General features: G+C 37.2%; 1 protein-coding gene across 3 annotated transcripts in view; it reads left to right on the forward strand.

Moving 5' to 3' along the window:
- Positions 1-20,236, forward strand: part of SUGCT (succinyl-CoA:glutarate-CoA transferase) — a 781,582-nt gene that overhangs the window by 231,793 nt on the left and 529,553 nt on the right. For all 3 annotated transcript variants that reach the window (XM_036863201.1, XM_036863202.1, XM_036863203.1), the window contains exons 10-11: positions 4,002-4,073; positions 15,737-15,834. In XM_036863201.1, the coding sequence (XP_036719096.1) occupies positions 4,002-4,073; positions 15,737-15,834 (170 nt within the window). The remainder of the gene's footprint in view (positions 1-4,001; positions 4,074-15,736; positions 15,835-20,236) is intronic.

The raw sequence follows: 20,236 nt of genomic DNA on the forward strand, positions 1-20,236 counted from the left end.
TAACTTGCACTATATTTATATTTATTTATATTGTACGGTCAGGAGGAGCCAATTCACACCTTCAATATTTTGCTTAGAAATAGCTTAAGTTAAATATCCAGTTTCATCACTTGCAGAAGTTTCTAACTTCTGCAAAACGCTAGAACATGAACACAATTCAGCTAAGTTCTTTGCCACTTTATAACAAAGATCACCTTTCCTCCAGTTTCCAATATCATGTTGTTCATTTCTATCTGTGACCTCATCAATATGGCTTTTACGCCCAGCATTCTACCAGCATTCTGTTCAGGGTTACCTAGGTATTCTCTGAGAAGATTGAGGCTTTCTCTACAACTCTCTTTTATTTCTGAGCTTTCAATAGAATTACCCCTAAGAGTCCAGTCACAGCAATGCAGACTTTTTTCTAGCACGCACCTCAAAACTTCCAGCTTCTGCCCATTACCCAGTTCTAAAGCTGCTTCCCCATTTTTAGGTATTTGTTACAGCACTCCATTTCTCAGTACCAATTTCTTAGTCCATTTGGGCTGCTATAACAGAATGCCATAGACTGGGTGGCTAAAACAGCAGACATTTATTTCTTACAGTTCTCAAGGCTAGGAGGTCCCAGATCAAGGTGCTGGCAGATTTGATGTCTTGTGAGGGCCTACTCCCTGGTTCAGAGATGGCTGTGTTCTTGCTCCTAATACCATCACACTGGGGGGTTAGGATTTCAACATATGAATTTGAGGAGGATATAAACATTCAGTATATAGCAAAATATAGTACTTTAAAATTCTTATTTAAAATATGTTTATTAAATAAACACTGTAGCAATAATAACAGGGAACAAATAATCGTGTAAAGAACTCACAATCTTACCTTCATCCTAACAAGTCTACTTGGGGAGCCTTAGTCTAATTATATCCTGGTGGCTGAGCTGCTATTCAGTATTTACTTTCCAATGGTCATTAACTAATTACCTCTGCTTAAAATTAAAAAAAAAAATTATATTGGTAAAAACATGTTTCATGTTATGGTTCAGGCTTAAGGAAGAAACAGGCACTTCTTTATTAATTAAAAGGAAATGAACACCCCCCCAAAATGTAAACTCATTGAACATGTCACTGATCCAAAATTTTGAAAACCTTTCTTCATGTTATACTTGGCAACACACATTGTTACTTCACATTGCTTATCCACTCCCCAACTCACCCTTCCCCCATAAAAAAGAAAGCCAACAAACAACCTGTGTGACTTCGTAATTATCAATGGTTTGTTGAGACATCTCTGCTCAAAATCCTTGTCCTCACTCATAGCTCTGTTGTAGACCTCCTTTCTGCAGTTTGAGAAACACTAATGCATTAGGTATAACACTAATTTTGCTTTTATATTCCCTTGCCTGGTGGATAAGGGAATATAAACATTTAAAATAGTTCATGTAATATCTCAGTAGCATTAATTTCCAAATCAAGCAAAAATGTAAATAGAATAAAACCCGATTATAGTGTTTTTTTTTTTTTTTTCGATTATAGTGTTTTGCTTGAGATCCATTTTAGCCACAACTCTATTATACGGAAGCAATCATTTGAGTGATTTATTAACATTTTATAACCATTTATTAATTGCCTCACATTCTTCGGATACCACATAGTATATAGGAAGAATAAAAGAAAAAAAAAATACAGTCAACCAACTGAGTCTACCTGCACTGTACTACAGAACTTTCTGTGATGTTCTCTATCTGGACTGTCTCACATGGCAGCCACTAGCCACATATAGCTATTGAATGGTTGACATGTAGCTAGTATGTCAGTGTAACTGAACTGTTAACTTAATTTTTCTTAATAACAGCTTTATTGAGATATAATTCACATCCCATACAGTTCATCCATTGAAGCTGTACAATTCAGTGGTTTTTAGTGCATTCACAGAGTTGTGCAGCCATTACCACAGTGAATTTTAGAACATTTTCATTGCCTCAGTAAGAAAGCCGGTACTAGTGCAGTCACTTTCCAAATTTCCCCAATTTCCTCAGCCCTAGGCAGGCACTAATCTTTCTGTCTCCATGGATTTGCCGATTTTGGACATTTCATATAAATGGAATCACAATTTGTAGTCTTTTGTGACTGGCTGATTTAATTTTAGTTTATTTAAATTTAATACTGACATGTGGCTAGTGGCTACCATAAGAAGCAAGTGAAGTAAAAGACCAAATACAGACGCTTAAGTAATGCTGAAGGTTAGGAGAAGATAATCCTGTAAAAGGGGCATGTGGAAAACATGTCAGAGAGATTGGAGATGAACCCAGACAAAGCCTAGAGACAAGACAGTTTCCTGAAGGAGGGTATGGTTAACAGTACCAAATAATACAGAGAGGTCAAGAAAGAATTATTTCAGTGTAGTGTTAGGATAAGAATCCTGATGACAAAGGGCATTGGAATGTGGTGGTTGGTGAAGAACTGACACTTTAATATTATTTAGAGATAGAGGGAAGGGAGAAAATTTCAAGATAGCTTGAGAGGGGTGTCAGGATTGATGCAAACTTTATTTTATTTTATTTATTTATTTAAAAAGTTTATTTATTTATTTATTTATTTTTGGCTGAGTTGGGTCTTTGTTGCTACATGTGGGCTTTCTCTAGTTGCGGTGAGTGGGGGCTACTCTTCGTTGTGGTGCATGGGCTTCTCATTGCAGTGGCTTCTCTTGTTGCATAGCACGGGCTCTAGGCTCGCGGGCTCAGTAGTTGTGGCTCGCAGGCTCTAGAGCGCAGGCTCAGTAGTTGTGGCTCACGGGCTCTAGAGCGCAGGCTCAGTAGTTGTGGCGCATGGGCTTGGTTGCTCTGCGGCATGTGGGATCTTCCCAGACCAGGGCTCGAACCCGTGTCCCCTGCATTGGCAGGAGGATTCTTAACCACTGCGCCACCAGGGAAGCCCCAAATTTTATTTTATTTCTAATATTTTTAGTGTAAGCACGAGCTTATATGTAGGCAGAAGAAAAGGATCCAGTGTAAATGAAGACATAAAAGTTAATTGAGCAGGGTTCTTCTGAAGGATGTGAGTGAAGGTAAAACTAAGGTCATTAGCCTAGGAGTAAGATGTGCCAAGGAAGACAGAAGTTATCTTTCTCAGAGGCAGGTGTAAGTGAAGAAAAAGTCGGTGGAGATACAGAGCAAGTTTTACATAGAGAGGAAACTAAAACAACTCATTTACTTCAAGAAAGCAGGAATGAGGCCTTCTGAGGGTAAAATGTGGTTCCTCCGACCATCACTGTGATCAAATGTGGATCAGGGAGGGCTGCAAAGTACTCCATGGGGCTAAGGCTATGGGAGGTGGAGGCATCGGTTACTTATATGTCTCTGGCTTTTACGAAATGAACATGTCACCTAAAAGGAACAGGCATTCTCAGGTACATAAAGCCACACGAGGTCTAGGTGTGTCATTTTTCACTTACTAGAAAGTGAAAATTAGCCAAAAGTTTATATCTAAGATTTTCAAAGACAAAAATACAGCTCCATTACTCATCTTCCTTCCACCCCACTCTCCTTTCTTTCCTCCTTCTCTCCTCCCTCCCTTATTTCCTTCCTTTTTTCCATGTATTCTTTGTATGCTTTGTAGAAAACAATGTACCATCATTCTTTTTGCCCTATGAGAAAAATGGGAAACAAACAAAACACAAAGTTTGGGGAAAATCCAACGTTAATCCATACTATAATGAATATAGAATTTGATGTTATGAATTATAATAAAAATCCAGTATTTTCTTTATTTTTCTAAGTCACACATTTTCCCCCCTGCTTCCAATGATATAACAGTTATTGGAAGAGATAGAAAGTGCTTTGAAAACCTCAAATGACAACTATGCAAATATAAGAGAAAAGTATACTAATTAGTTGATATTGATTTAACTAATAACATTACTTTAGAACAAGGATTCTATATAAAAGTTTGAAAAGTTAAAGCCAATTTTTGTGGTATTCTCAATATGTAAAATTATGTATTTATGTATGTATGTATTTATTTTAGGCTTTTAAAACCAAGGATGGATATCTTGTAGTCGGAGCAGGAAATAACCAACAGTTTGCTACTGTGTGCAAGGTAATCTATAATATTTGGGATGGGTGGATAATATATGCAACAACTCATTTTGCACAAAGCCAGGAAAATTCAGTTTTGCCTAGAGCAGTGTTGCTAAGTCTATACTCAAGACTTCCTGTGTTAGCACCTAAAAGTATGCTTTTTCTATGCTTACAGATGCTAAGGACAGGGTCTAAATTAGCACTCTGGTTTTGTAAAATTGATGTATCTGGCTGTATTTTTAAATGAAGAATCATAGTAGCTTAAATTATGCTAAAAATTGACCTGTCTACTAGTCCAAACAAAAAGGGAAAAAATGTCATTTTAAAGAGATTTTTTTAAAAAATTAATTAATTAATTAATTTATTTTTGGCTGTGTTGGGTCTTCGTTTCTGTGCAAGGGCTTTCTCTAGTTGCAGCAAGCGGGGGCCACTCTTCATCGCAGTGCGTGGGCCTCTCACTATCGCGGCCTCTCTTGTTGCAGAGCACAGGCTCCAGACACACAGGCTCAGTAGTTGTGGCTCACGGGCCCAGTTGCTCCGCGGCATGTGGGATCTTCCCAGACCAGGGCTTGAACCCGTGTCCCCTGCATTGGCAGGCAGATTCTCAACCACTGCGCCACCAGGGAACCCCTAAGGGGATTTTTAATGCCAGGATTTTTTTTCTGAGAAAAAGAAAGGAACAGAGGAACTAGAAAACAACCAGAATACAATTAACAAAATGGCAATAAGTACATACCTATCAATAATTACTTTAAATAGAAATGGACTAAATTCACCATTCAAAAGACATGGAGTAGATGAATAGATAAAAACACAAGACCCATATGTATGCTGCCTACAGGAGACTCACTTCAGATGTAAGGACACACACAGACTGAAAGTGAAGGGATGTAAAAAGTATTTCACGCAAATGGAAACCAAAACAAAGCTCTGGTAGCAATACTTATATCCAACAAAATAGACTTTTGTGATAAGAGACAAAGAAGGGCATTGCATACTGATAAAGGGGTCAGTCCAACAAGAGTATATAACATATGTAAATATTTACGCACCCAGCATAGGAACACATAAATATAGAAAGCAAATATTAACAGAGCTAAAGGAAGAACTAGACATCAATACAATAATAGTATGGGACTTTACTACCCCACTTACATGAATGGATAGATCATCCAGACAGGTAATTAATAAGGAAACATTGGTCTTAAGTTAGACCAGATGGACTAAACAGGTATATAAAAAACAGTCCATCCAAAAGCAACAGAATACACATTCTTTCTCAAGTGCCCATGGAGCATACTCCAGGATAAATCATATGTCAGGCCACAAAACAAGTCTTAATAAATTTAAGAATATTGAAATCATATCAGGCATCTTTTCTGACCACAATGGTATGAAACTAGAAACCAATTACAAGAAAAAAACTGGAAAATCACAAATGTGTGGAGATTAAACAACATGCTGCTATAAAAATGATTGGATCAATGCAGAAATTAAAAGAATTTAAAAAAAAACTTTGAGACAAATTAAAATGGGAATACAACATACCAAAACTTATGGGTTGCAGTAAAAGCAGTTGTAAGAGGGAAGTTCATAGCGATAGATGGCTACCTCAGGAAACAAAAATCTCAAATAAGCAACCTATATTTACACCTCAAGGAACTAGGGAAAGAAGAACAAACAAAGCCCAAAGTTAGTAGAAGGAAGGAAATAACAAAGATCAGAGTGTAAATAAATGAAATAGAGACTAAGAAGACAATAGAAAAGATCAGTGAAACTGAGAGCTTGTTCTTTGAAAGGTAAACAAAATTGACAAACCTTAAGCTAGGTTCAAAAAAAAAATCAGAAATGAAAGAGGAGGTGTCATAATTGATACCACAGAAATACAAAGGATTGCAAGGGACTATTATGGACAATTATATGCCAACAAATTGGACAACCTAGAAGAAATGAATAAATTCCTAGAAATGTACAACCTTCCAAGACTGAATTATGAAGAAATAGAAAATCTGAAAAGACTGATTACTAGTAAGGAGATTGAATTAGTAATCAGAAACCTCCCAACAAACAAAAGTATAGGACCAGATCGGTAAATTCTGCTAAACATTCAAAGAAGAATTAGTGCCAGTCGTTCTCAAACTCTTCCAAAAATAGAAGAGGAGGGAACACTTCCAGATTCATTTTACAAGGTCAGCATTACTGTGATACCAAACGCAGCAAGGACACCACAAGAAAAGAAAACTACAGGCCAATGTCCCTAATGAACACAGAGGTAAAAATTCTCAACAAAATATTAGCAAACTTAATTCAACAATACATTAAAAGGATCATACACCATCATCAAGTGGGGTTTATTTCTGGGAGGCAAGGATGTTTCAACACACACAAATCAATCAATGTGATATATCATATTATTAGAATGAAAGAAAAGAATCATGATCATCTCAATAGGCATAGAAAAAGTATTTGACAAAATTCAACATTCATAATAAAAAACTCTTAGGTATAGAAGGAACATATTTCAACATAATAAAGGCCATATATGACAGGCCTACAGCTAACATCATGTTCCGTGGTGAAAGGTTGAAAGCTTTTCCTCTAAGATCAGGAACAAGGCAAGGATGCCCACTCTCACCAAAGTTATTCAACATAGAATTGGAAGTCCTAGCTAGAGCAATCAGGCAAGGAAAAGAAAGAAAAGTTATCAGAATTGGGAAGGAAGAAGTAAAATTGCTTCTACTTGCAGATTACATGATTTTATAGTTAGAAAATCCTAAAGATTCCACCAAAAATCTATTGGAACAGTAAATGAATTCAGTAAAGTTGCATGATATAAAGGGGTGGGATGGGGAGGGTGGGAGGGAGGGAGATGCAGGAGGGAGGAGATATGGGAACGTGTGTATATGTGTAGCTGATTCACTTTGTTATAAAGCAGAAACTAACACACCATTGTGAAGCAATTATACTTCAATAAAGATGTTTAAAAAAAAAATCAATATACAAAAATCTATTGTATTTCTGTACACTAATAACAAACTATCAGAAATAGAAATTAAGGAAACAGCCTCACTTACAATTGCACCAAAAAGAATAAAATATCTAGGGATAAATTTAGCCATGGAAGTGAGAGACCCATACACTGAAAATTGTAAGACATTGATGAAAGAAATTAAAGAAGACACAAGTAAATGAAAAGATATTATGAAAAGATATTCTGTCCTCATGGATTGGAAGAATTAATACTGTTAAAATGTCAGTACTATCAAAAGCCATCTATAGATTCCATGCAATCCCTATCAAAATTCCAGTGGCATTTTTTACAGAAATAGAACAATTATAAAATTAGTATGGAACCGCAAAAGACCCTAAATAGCCAAAGTAATCTTGAGAAAGAAGAACAAGGAAGAACAGGGAGAAGGCCTCATGCTCCTGGATTCAAACTATATTACAAAGCTATAGTAATCAAAATAGTATGGCATTAGCATAAAAACGGACACACAGATCAATGGGACAGAATAGACAGCCGAAACTAAATCCACTCATATGTGGTCAGTTAATTTATGACAAAGGAGCCAAGAATGTACAATGGGGAAAGGGCAATCTCTTCCATTAATAGTGGTGGGAAATGGACAGTCATATGCAAATGAGTTAAACTGGACCACTATCTTACATCATATACAAAAATTAACTCAAAATAAAATAAAGGCTTCAATATAAGACCTGAAACCATAAAACCCTTAGATGAAAACATAGGTGGTAAGCTTCTTGACATCAGTCTTGGTGAATATTTATTCGCAAAAGCAAAGGCAACAAAAGCAAAAATAAACAAGTGGGACTACATCAAAGTAAAAAGGTTCTGCACAGCAAAGGAAATCATTGACAAAATGAAAAGGCAACCTACTGAATGGCAGAAAATATTTGTAAGTCATATTTCTGATTATAGGTTAATACTCAAAATAGGTAAAGAATTCATACAACTCAATAGCAAAAACCCACACAGTCCAATTAAAAAATGGGCAGAAGTTCTGAATAGACAGTTTTCCAAAGAAGACATATAGATAGCTAACAGGTACATGAAAAAAGATGCTCAGTGGGAGAGTGACAATAAATAAATAAACAAAACTCCAAAATGATCCATGGTAAGTGCCATGCAGAGAATTAAAATAGGCTACTGTGTTAAAATAGTGGCTGGGTTGTCAGGGGAAAGTCTCTCTGAAGAAATAACATTAAGATGAGATCTGAGTGACATTCATAAAGCAATAGCGATAAGATTTTTCAATATAAATATTAGCATAAGATGTTTGCCATGCTAATATAAATATAGTACTCAAAATTCACAAAAAAGCCTGGAAGTATTCCATAATGCTAATACAGACCATATTTGGGTGGTAGGATAGAAGTGGGTTTTTCTTTTTTCTTTCTACTTCTATGAAGTGGTAAAATACAAAAATATATTTAGGCTTTGTCCCCAATTTCTTACACAGAGTTCCTAAAACCCTTGAAATTTCCCGAGTGATGGAAGTGTTGTTTGTTATTCACAACAAGCTCCTTTCAATCACACCCGAGTTTATGCTACTGAGGTGACTTAGGGTGGGGCCTCTAGATAGCCCCAGGATGGGTTGGTCACCAGGAGGACCAAGTGATTAGAGGGTTGGAAATTTTAGCCCCACCTACCAACCTCCAGTAAGGGGAGAGGGGACTGGAGATTGAGCTCTATGAAAACCTTTGAACTATAAGATTCAGAGAGCTTCTGGTGAAGACAGCAAGGTGATGGGAGGGTAGTGGAGCATGGAAGCTCTGCACCCTCCCACCTCATACCTTGCCCTGTGCATCTCTTCCATTTGGCTATTCCTGAGTTGTATCCTTTATAATAAACCAATAGTAGTAAGTTAAAAAAAAAAATAAAAAAGGTGCTCAACATCTCAAATCGTCAAGGAAATGCAAATAAAAACCACAGTGAGATCTCACCTCACACCTGTCCAGAATGGCTATTATGAAAAAGACAAGAAACAACAAATGTTGGTGAGGATGTGGAGAAAAGGGAACCCTTGTGCACTGTGGGTGGGATTGTAAATTGGTGTAGCCCCTATGGAAGACAATATATAGATTCCTCAAAAAGTTAAAAATAGAACTACCATACGATTCAGCAATTCCACTTAAAGGTATATATCTGAAGAAAATGAAAACACTTAACTTGAAAAGATATATGCACTCCTATGCTCACTGCAGCATTACGTATAATAGCCAAGATACGGAAGGAAAAAGAGATTTTTTTTCTCTTCTTTCTTTTTCTTCTTCTTTTTCAAACCCCACAAGATCTAATTAGGCCCAAATGTGGTTATTCTACTACCAAATTTATTTACTTACCACTAGAAAATTAATTTTTTTCTTCAAATTAGTCTTTGTTTAATGAGTACCGTTCTGCAAAATTCATGTTTTAAGTTTTTAGCAATTGTCATGTTAAAAATGTTGTTCCTGGGGACTTCCCTGGTGCAGTGGTTAAGAATCCACCTGCCAATGCAGGAGACACGGGTTGGATCCCTGGTCCGGGAAGATCCCACATGCCGCGGAGCAACTAAGCCCGTGCACCACAACTACTGAGCCTGCACTCTAGAGCCCGCGAGCCACAACTACTGAGCCCACGTGCCACAACTACTGAAGCCCGCGCACCTAGAGCCCATGCTCCACAACAAGAGAAGCCACCACAATGAGAAGCCCGTGCACCGCAACGAAGAGTAGCACCCACTCACTGCAACTAGAGAAAGCCCACGTGCAGCAATGAAGACCCAACACAGTCAAAAAAAAAAAAAAATGTTGTTCCTAACAAGGCCTTAAATAAAGGCCTTGGAATTATTTAAAGTAATTTTATGTTGAAGATATTCTCAAGTTTTAGCATTGCTTGGACATTTTTTTTTAATTTGATGTTTTTATTATTTATCCAGACTCTGGTCTTTTGTTTTTATTTAAGGCTTTAGTTTTTAGTTCACTTTTTAGAGTTCTAATCCCAGGCAAATAATCTAGTTTAAATGTATATATATATGTAAGTTTATTTTTCTTACATGTAGGGAAAGGCCTTACCTGTTGAGGATTTTTTACTGGTTGGGAAAGGTTTTTTTTTTCCTTGTACCATGAGCTTTCAGTTTTAATAAAGATGCCTGTGAATTCCTTAGAGGAACCTTATTTACTGCAGTTAACTTATGTACAAAAATTATTTATTGCTGTGCCTCTTTTGTATGAGAGGTTAACGAGCACAGCTAAAAACCACAGCAAAGGGGTGGGAAGTACCGCAGAGAAGGTGACAAATGGAGATAGTTCCAATTGCAGGAAGGGCTGGAACATCTGAGGTGGGAAAGAGGGGAGCTTTTATAATGGTGACTCTGAGTAAGTGTAGAGAAAATTGATTCAAACATTTGATCTGGGATCAAAGAACCTTTATTATGAACGGTCAATGTTAAAAATATAAAACATACGGAAGCCGTTGCCTGTGAAGTCATTTGCGTACTCTAGCTGCAGAGATGTAAAAGCCAGTTCATTGCTATAAACAAGGACAGATTTTCTTCCTGGGCCATATGTTTTGTAGTTTTCTCTCTCCAGAGTCAGGGTGGGGAGGGGGTAGAAATTACTGGTTGACATATTCTTCACTGTTGAAAATAGCTGCACTGAATTCTTTTTATTTTTGATTCATTACTGCTGATCAATTTAAAACTTTTGAACTTCCTCATAAATATCCATAAGAACGTTTTTTTGAAAAAGATTTTTATTTCAAAGCAGAATATTTGCCATCAGTTTTAGTACTAAAATATGACTTATTGTTATGGTGTGTTATGACACATTTTTTAAAAAGGAGACTAGCAGAGGGCCTTGGAGAATGGCATACTTGACCTTGTTTTTCCCATATGTGAGTTAGGAATGATAATCCCTGTTATGAGCCATTAAGGCAATGTCTATAAAACTCTTTGAGATCCTCAGAAGAAAAGTTTTATGTGTACAGGATTTTAATGTTATCTACATCATTTACTAGGCATCTTCAGCAAACATTGCAATCTGATTGAGTTTTTCACCTTCATAATTATACCCTTACATGTAAACTTGTCCTAAAAACCTTTTCTCCTAAGGAAAAAATATCATCTGTTTCCTTATTTGATGCAAGGTTCTTCCCTTTCCCATATATAGTGAGCTAGCTTTTTCTAAGTATTTTTTATTCAGCTCTGTCTTTTACGAAGGGTATTATAGTTCAGTCTGGCCTTGTAGAAGTGGAGGACCCCAAGTTAGACAACGAGCCTATCAAAATTGTTCTTTTGCCACGTAAAGTCCATCGTGAAAGACAGGGCTGCTCTACCTCCTGGGGAGAAATGTGGCAGTATTGTTTGTGACGAATGAGTAGAATTTACTTACGCCCAATCTCTTTCCAAAAGAGAGTTCGATATACTGGTTGACTAATAACTTCGTTGGGAGGGGCCCTATTAGAATACTCTTATTGTCAGGGATTAGAGTGGCAGTAAGAACTTTGGGTTCAAGGCTTGGGCTTCAGAAAATCTTCTTGCATATAAAGTGAACCTTGGCTTATAACAAACCCTATTTTATGTCCCTTAACATGATACGGAAGGGTAGGGAACATGAGCACATGTAAGCTATTTTAAGCTGATTGATGCCAACACTAATGGGTATTCCTATTTGAAATACACTGACATCCTTTTAAAAGTCATATAGACTGAAAGTTTCTTTTATTGGAGGCAATATACATTGGTTCTCAACTTTAGCATGCATAGGAAATCTCCTTGAGCCCCTGTCCCAAAGATTTTGACTTAGTATGTGAAGTGGGGCCCAGGAAACTTCAATTTTAACAAACCCTATAGTTGATTTTAGAGCAGGTGGTCTGAGGACATTTTAATTCTAGGGCGTTCTGTGAGTCTTGAAGCCAGTCAGGTGATCTCTGGCAAGGTACTTAATCTTTGCTAAGCATCAGTGTCCTGAAAAAATGAAGGTTATAATACATAACTATACTAATATATAACTTTCGGGGTTTTTTTAAAAGTTAGATTAGATAAGTAAAACACTTTGTACAGTCCCTGGCTCACAGTATGAACTTAATAAATGGTCTTTCTAACAATTAGGTGTGGAGATTCTGGTTCTGGGTAAAATGGAGTAAGCACATTTCTCCCTGTCTCACCCACGGAACACAGTGATAAAACCTGTACAGAATGCATGGAACATCTGTATGAGGACTGTGAAAAGTAAGCAGTAGCAGGAAAATTGGGAAGGAATACCAGAATTTGAAATACCTCTAAACTGGCAGTAGGTTTACTGGGTTTTCCCTCTGATTATTCCTTTACATGAACACAGCCTGAAACCTGGAAGTGGGCACCAGGGAACAGAGCTGAGTTCCAGGAGATGCCCTTCATTCCTTGTGTGAGGAGCATAAAAGTGAAGTCTAATGTCAGAGAGAGTGTGGACATCCTCCCTGTTTGTCCTCTTCCTCATTTTCTCACACCCCAGCCTCCAAGCAGTCCTGTAGTGGCAGCAGCGGATGTGCAGGAGCCAAAACTCTGAGCAAGGGGACCTTTCTTTTATCACTAGGCTGTGATCCCAAAAGAGAGGGGTGAATCCTTGATGCTTTTTCCTCTGTCCTCCCACTGACTGGCCTCTGCCCTGGAAGTATGCTGGGGAGTAGGGTAACTAGAGGGGAGCTCTAGGGAACTGGAAAGAGGTTGCAGAGAGGGAAAAGCTTCAGAAAGGGATCCTTGAAGTTGTTTGTGAACTCCTGCGCTCATCCCTGAGCTGCACATGCATTGATCTGGTCCTAATCAGGACAGATGTTGAGAACTATTAACAAATAGACAACTTCCCAGGTTGCAGCATGACCATTAAGTAGGGCACAGGTTCAAAAAGCAATTGCAAAGGCTTTGAAAACTAAACTAACAGTAGAACCAAAGCACATAGAAGGTGAGTTAGGACTTGCAGACTGAACTTAACCAGGTGAACTGCTTGCTAAAAACAATAACAACAGAAATTTTCTGTAGGATTTAAACAAGACTCAGAGGCTCATAACAGAATATTCAAAATGTCCAGGATACAATCCCAAATTACTCAGCATATGAAGAACCAGAACCTGCATGAGAAAAGACAATCAATAAATGCCAATGCCAAGATGATACAGATGTGGGAATTAACTCATGAAAACTTTAAAACAACCATTATAAAGATACTCCAACAAGCATCGCAGACACTTAAAATAAATAGAAAAGTAGAAATGTCCAGAAAAGAAATAGAAGATTTGAAGAAGAACCAAATGGACATTTTAGAACTGAAAAATACAACAACCAAATACAGGAACAAACACCTCACTGAATGAGTAGGTAGCACAATGGAGGCGACAGAGGAAACAGTCAAAGAACTTGAAGATGGATAAATAGAAATTATTCAGTCTGAACATCAGAAAGGAAAAAAAGATAGTCCCCTCCCAAAAATGAAAGAAAGAACAGATACTCAGGGACCTGTGGGACAATAACAAAAAAAATCTAATATTTGTGTCACTGTAGTCCCAGAAGGAGAGAAGAAAGAAAACAGACTGAAAAAAATTGAAGCCATTGAAGAAATGATGGCTGAAAACTTCCCCAATTTGGTGAAAGATTAAAAACATACAGATTTAATAACTTCAGCAAACCCCAAATAAGATAAATCCAAATAAATCCATGCCCAAGCACATCAAAATATTAACTGCTGAAAACTAAAGACCAAGAAAAAGCATTTGAAAGCACCCAGAGAGAATGACGTATTATTGATACATTTGGGGGAACGCTGACTCAATTGACTGCAGGTTTCCTGTCAGAAACTACAGAACCCAGAGAGAAGTGGTACAACGTGTTTAAAGGGCCAAAAGGAAAGAACCATAACTGCAGAATTCTGTATCCAATAGAAATATCCTTAAGAAATGAAAGTTAAGTAGATAATCTCCCCTACATTCTCCCTTCTTTCCCATCCTTCTTTTTTGAACAAACACATGCTTTAGTATCTCTTTGGGGAGAAACAGTACCTACTTGGAATATTTCACATTTATTTAATGCTTAATATGTCAACCACTTTCACTTACATTGTTTCATTTTGTCCCAGGCAGCATTCTCTTTCAAGCACCTAAAGCATGGTTATGACCACAGCTCTTGAAGCAGTCTCTCTAGAAACATTTTGAATGCTGGCATAGTTGAAGACAGAAGGATAATTACTTTACCCACTATTTAACACCAACTTTCAAAGAGAAAAGAGGTCCAATAAGTCATATTCAGAGAAGGAGACATGAGTGCACCCCAGTTACCATTGAGTGCAAACACTGAATAGTTTTTTATGTAGCTTACAGTGTATTCTGGGTGAGGCCACATTTATAAATGTAACATGTGATCTAGTGAAGGCACTTGTTTTTTCTTGAAATGGCTTATTCACTCTTGGTGGGGGGGGAGGGTGTGTTTTGATTCCTGGATAAGCCTTGAGGCCAATTCTTGGATCAGGTGTGGTGACAGGGAGGTTTCTAGAAAGGGCACTGTATGTGGTGTCACTTTTTAAAATCTGAGAGAGTAATGCTGTCTTTATTATTTCTAAAGGAAATGAATAAGTGAAACACGTGAAAGAGAAATTACACCGTTGAGATGCTCTCTTTACTTCAGGGAATCTTCTTCACTTCTCTCTCCTTTGTAAGATGATTAATGGATTGACTTTATTTAAACTGTGGGAAACAAATGAAACCATTAAGTGTTTATATTTAAGGCAAATACATTAATAGAGGTAGTGAAGCTTTGTGTAGGCCACATGGCCTGCCCCTAGCCCATAAATGCTCCTTCTGACTTTCCAACACAACTGCCAAACACTGCCTCCACACATTCTTTTTAAAACTTCTTTTCCATTCCAAATCTGCTTGGTACTTTCATTATGGTATTGTTAAAATTGCAAGATGTCCACTGGGACTTCCAAGATAGATTTTCTCTTTACTGAGGAGGAGCAAAAGAGGAAGTATACAAAAGCATTTCTATTTGTTATTCCTTCAGGGAGTCATACTAAAGAAAAATAGGGACACTTCTATAAGGAGGAATATCTTTTAATTTGACATTGTTTTAACGGTGAGCATTTGGGGCAAGTGTGTATGCTTCCCCTTTATTTTAGCACCTTGTACAACATCCTGGATAGGACTACTGGGACAGATAATATTATTTTATTTACATGTGGAACAAATAAGTGAATGCACCTACAAGATATATGTTGATTATGAGCTTGATGTAAGTGCAGACTTGCACTTATGATATTGGTTCTTAGAATTAGGTCAGTTTTACCCAGTTTGTACCTCTATCTCTGTTTCCTCTAGATAAGACTTACTGTGGGAATCTGATAACTCTTTTCCTATATTCTCATAAATGGGTACAAGATATTATGGGGTGTCTGATAACTCTTTTTCGGTTTTCCTGTATGTAGGCACATGCTTAAATATAGTAAAAACTTCTTATAAATGAGAAAACCAGTCACCAGCATGACCCATCCTAATTGCATGATCCTTCCCTCTATATATCCTTGTGTTAAGAAGTATAAAGACCAGCAAGGAATGGTCTTGAGGATGGAGTGGTAGGTCCTGAACACTAGTACCCACAGGCAGGTACACAAAAATTTTGTGAATTACACTTTAAAATTCTTTTTCCCTTTTAGATCTTGAATTTGCCTGAACTGATTGATGATTTCAAGTATAGAACTAACCACCTTCGGGTACAGAATAGAAAAGAGCTTATTAAAATACTATCGGCACGGTAAGCTTGGCTCTACTGTTTGTACCTTTAAGAATTAGTATGTTATTAGCATTTATCTGGCATTTTGTGGTGCTCTTTTTGGCTTATTTAGATTAACTTATAATTATCTTTCATTTTACAAAATTGGTTAGTGGAAATATATTTTAAAGCTATGTTTTTCTTTGTTTGAAAGCATTTGAAGGTATTTCACATGTCTTACTAAGTATTGCATCATAACAATGATACAAATAAGAACGTCACAGTAGCTTACATTGGTTGCTTCTCTGTGGCATATAAGTGTTTGGGTTTAGTCTATCATAAATACTAACAGCAATAATGCAACATCATTTTTTACATTTACTGTATGAATCGCTCTACATACATGATCTCATTTAACCCTTATAATCATCCCATGAGGGAAGTTCTATTATTTCCATTTTACAGACGAGGAAACTGAGATAAGGGAGGTTCAGTCAAGAGTTTGTTGGCTTTTCTGAGCCTCTCTGTGTAGTTTGTCATGATGATGTTTTGAAAATGGCAGATTGAGTCATAAAGGATTAATGCTGACCAATTAGAGTATTTGATTTTCAAATTATTCCATTCATGTCAGGTTATACTTTTGTTAAAACCTGTATCAGTTTTTCAAGTTTGCCTCAGAAAAAGTTAATAATTCTTACTCTTGCCTATCAGTTTCACTTTTGTTTACATCTAACTTCTCAATCTATAGGAATAGGTTGTGGTTTTTGTGGATCTCAATGCCCACGTGAACCGTTCTTCAGTATGGAACATTTGCTTTCATCAAACCAATAAATTAAGGACTTTTGTTCAAATACCATATCTTGTCTTTTGAAATTGCCCTTGTTTTTCCATGTAGCATAGATACATCAAAGTTTTTAGATTCACAGATATCGAGAACAAACTGAGTACCAGTGGGGAGGTGGGGGAGGGACAATATAGGGGTAGGAGAGTGGGAGGTACAAACTATAGGGTGTAAGATAGGCTACAAGGATGTAGTGTACAACACAGGGAATATGGCCAATATTTTGTAATAACGAAATGGAGTGTAACCTTTAAAAATTGTATTAAAAAACTAACAAACAAAAGTTCTTAGAAAAAAACTGCTAATGTTATGTTTATTCCTCTTCCCTTCTCCTTTGGGGATCTCTACATGAGTCTGCATTCATCACCTATTTGCTTTTCCCTGGATTTTAAGCACTTCTTCTCTATGCTGCCTGTATCTCCTCCTTCAGTCAATGGGGCCTCTGTGTGTGGGACTGATATGCAGAGAAGAGGGGAATGAGAATTGGGCTCCCCTTTCTTGGTCATTAGTTAAATAAAACTCAGATTCTACTGCAAAGCCGGAGAGCCCTCAGTCATTAACATTTCACCCCATGAGAACTGGCCCTCTATCTCTGCTTTTTGCCTCTTTGCCTCTCAGGCAGTTTTTGATTCGTTTAATTCATTGATATGACTTTTTCCTTTCACACCACGGTTACCAAGTTTCAATAACAGGCACTTGTGAGAACCTTACCAAAAGCTCTTTGAGAGTCTAAATAAATTATATCCATGCTGTGAGAAGAGTGGACCCAAGAAAAGTACAAAAGCTAGGCAGATACAAGTGTCATCTTGTTATTGAGTTGCCAGCACTCTTCTAACTTTGAGAACCACAGAGTTAAGTTATTGGTTTCCTGTGTCCTAAAACCTGTATTCCTTGCTAAATTCTGTTATAGAATTCTATTGTGGACAGACTTCTAGCAGCATCTGTAACAGTTTAATTTCAAATTTCTCTTTTTGGGGTGAATTAAATAACCTAACAACTTTCTTCTTTCTCTTCTTATATACCCAGAAGTGGGAGTTTAAGCATTTTGGGACCCATAGGTTCTTACGTCTTTATTCAGACTTAAGGAATCAAACTTGTAAAGAAGAGACTAGAGGGTAGTCTTAAGAGAGGAAACTTGATAAGGGAGTTCCCATCATCATCATCCTGCTGTTAAAACACAGACCACAGAGAGGCCCTTGGTTGCCCAGAGGCCAGGGTCCCTGCTCTCTTGGGCTGGCATGTGGACGTGTTTTGGTGGTGTCTTGTGGGATGCAGTTCTACAGTCTCTTCCAGCTCAGGTCCCTTCTCCTTCATGGTGGATCAAACAGTGACGACCAGGGAAGATTAGGATATTGATTCAGTCCCATTGATAACCTTATCATTTGTTTTTCTGAATAAATATCCCTGGATTCATTAGTACCGTTAAGTGTTGGGCTTTCAGAAGTCTCTGTGAATGTTGTAAAATGTCTCATTTTCATAATATGATTTTATGTTTTTCCAATATTCAAAATATTAATGGCTCTATATTAATTACATGATTAAATCTGGTCATTTTATTCTGACATCATGGCCTTCCACAATCTGACATGAGCTTTCCTTTCCACCTTTTCTCAATATAAAGGAATAATATAGGAAGGTGGGTCCAGAGGGAGAGAGTAGGGGTAGATGGCAGGAAAATCATGCTGTAAAAGTTATAATAGAGTTTATGATAAAGGAGTTTGTGAAACAAAGGAAATTTTTTGGCCATAAAATGAGTTAGCTTGTCAACAACTTCTGTTTTCTGTGTAACCTGATGATAGGTCTTTTTTTTTTTTCTTCCAGTTTTATTGAGATATAATTGACATATAATGTTGCATTAGTTTAAGGCACACAAATAATGATGTGATATATGTATATATTCTGAAATGATTACCCTAGTAAGTTAACATCTGTCACCTCACAGTTACAAATCTTTTTCTTCCCTTGTGATGAGAACTTTTCAGATCTACTCTCTTAGCAACTGTCAAATATACAGTACAGTAGTATTAACTATAGTCACCATGCTGCACATAACATCCTCAGGACCTATTTATCTTATAACTGAAAGTTTGTACCTTTTGAGCACCTTCACCCATTCCCCCCACCCTGAAGAGACGTCTTGAAGGGAATACTCTGCCTGGTAGAGTTCTAAGTTTTCCAGCAACTTAGAACCAGCAAAAACTTCCTTCCACACCTAAAGAGACCTGAGGGACTCAAGAGTTTCAATGGAACATGCTTCTCATTTGTTCCTTTTCTTACTCATCTATTTAACACGTATTTATTGACTACCTACTATGTGCCAGTGACTGTTTTGGGCACTAGGAAGATGGCTTCAAAAACAAAACAAAACGAAGCTCCCTGCCTGCCTGGACTTTCATTAGAGTAAACCTTGTAGACGTTCTAGAAGACTTTTCTTTAAGACCTCTTCCATAAAAACATGTGTTTTGATATGCCTAAGAAGTTAGTTGTCCGTATTTTTCATATAAACTTTTTGTAAATTTTGCTTTACAAAAGTATTGCAGCTACAGTCTCTGCCTGTTAATAACTTATTGTCTGTTTGTCTTTTTGTGAGCATATTACAGTGCACATGCTACAGTTTTTTTTGTGTGTGGTTTTCCTGTCATTTCTGTGGAAAAGCATATTTTTGGTAACAGTAGCTACATTGCTATGTGAATATACCATGTTTTTCCCTGTTGTCTGCTATTAAACATTACGTCATAAAACTTTCCTTTAATGCTCATAGACACTTTCCCCAGCCTATATTTCAATTTTGGAAAATCTTTAAAATACATAAAAATGTAGAGGGATTTGTGAGAGTGAATTTGCACTTCAGACAACTTTTTAAAAAACTCTAGTAATGATGGACTCATGGTGCTCCTTAAAAACAAAACAAAACAAAACAAAACGTCGCACCCCTTTCATCCAATTTGATATCCAAAAGTGAAAACAGAAGCATTTATGGATTTTTACAAAGTTTGCTCTCCTAAATACACATAAAGGTTCCCTCTTGTGTTTCAAAATCTTCCTTCCAAAGTATTTTTCCTAAGTTTTGATTAATTTCCTGAGTAATTTCCCAAAGTAACTTTCCTGCCCATGACAAGCGTTCATTTAAGTGTTTTAGAATCAGGTGATTCTCTTTGCATTCTCCTCTGCAGTTCGTAGACTGTTTACCTACCAGAAATGTCAGTCATTTACCTCACTTTTCTGTCAGTCTTGCTAAATTCAGTTTGATGCTGCTCTCTGAGAGTGGTCGGCCTCACTTGGAAAGGCAGCTGCATGTTTTTGTCATCAGCGGAGTTTTCCACAGCCAGCACAAACACAATCCCTCTCAAGTGCTCTCAGGTGTTACTATTCCCCAACTGTGGCCGTGAGCAAGTTTTTTTTTTTTTTTTTTTTTTTTAATTTAAAGGTGGAAGACTTTCCCCTTGAACTTGCCATTTTATCCGGGGTGTTTCAGAAAGTCTGTTTACCCAGCTGCTAAGACCAAAAACGAGGCAAAACTAAAGCATGTTAAAAGTCCCCAGCTAAAACACAGAAGAAAAGATAAAATCGAGACTAACGCAGGGTCTGTTACAACAAACCCCT

The sequence above is a fragment of the Balaenoptera musculus genome, chromosome 9, assembly GCF_009873245.2.
Source record: "Balaenoptera musculus isolate JJ_BM4_2016_0621 chromosome 9, mBalMus1.pri.v3, whole genome shotgun sequence".
NCBI classification, from domain to species: domain Eukaryota; kingdom Metazoa; phylum Chordata; class Mammalia; order Artiodactyla; family Balaenopteridae; genus Balaenoptera; species Balaenoptera musculus.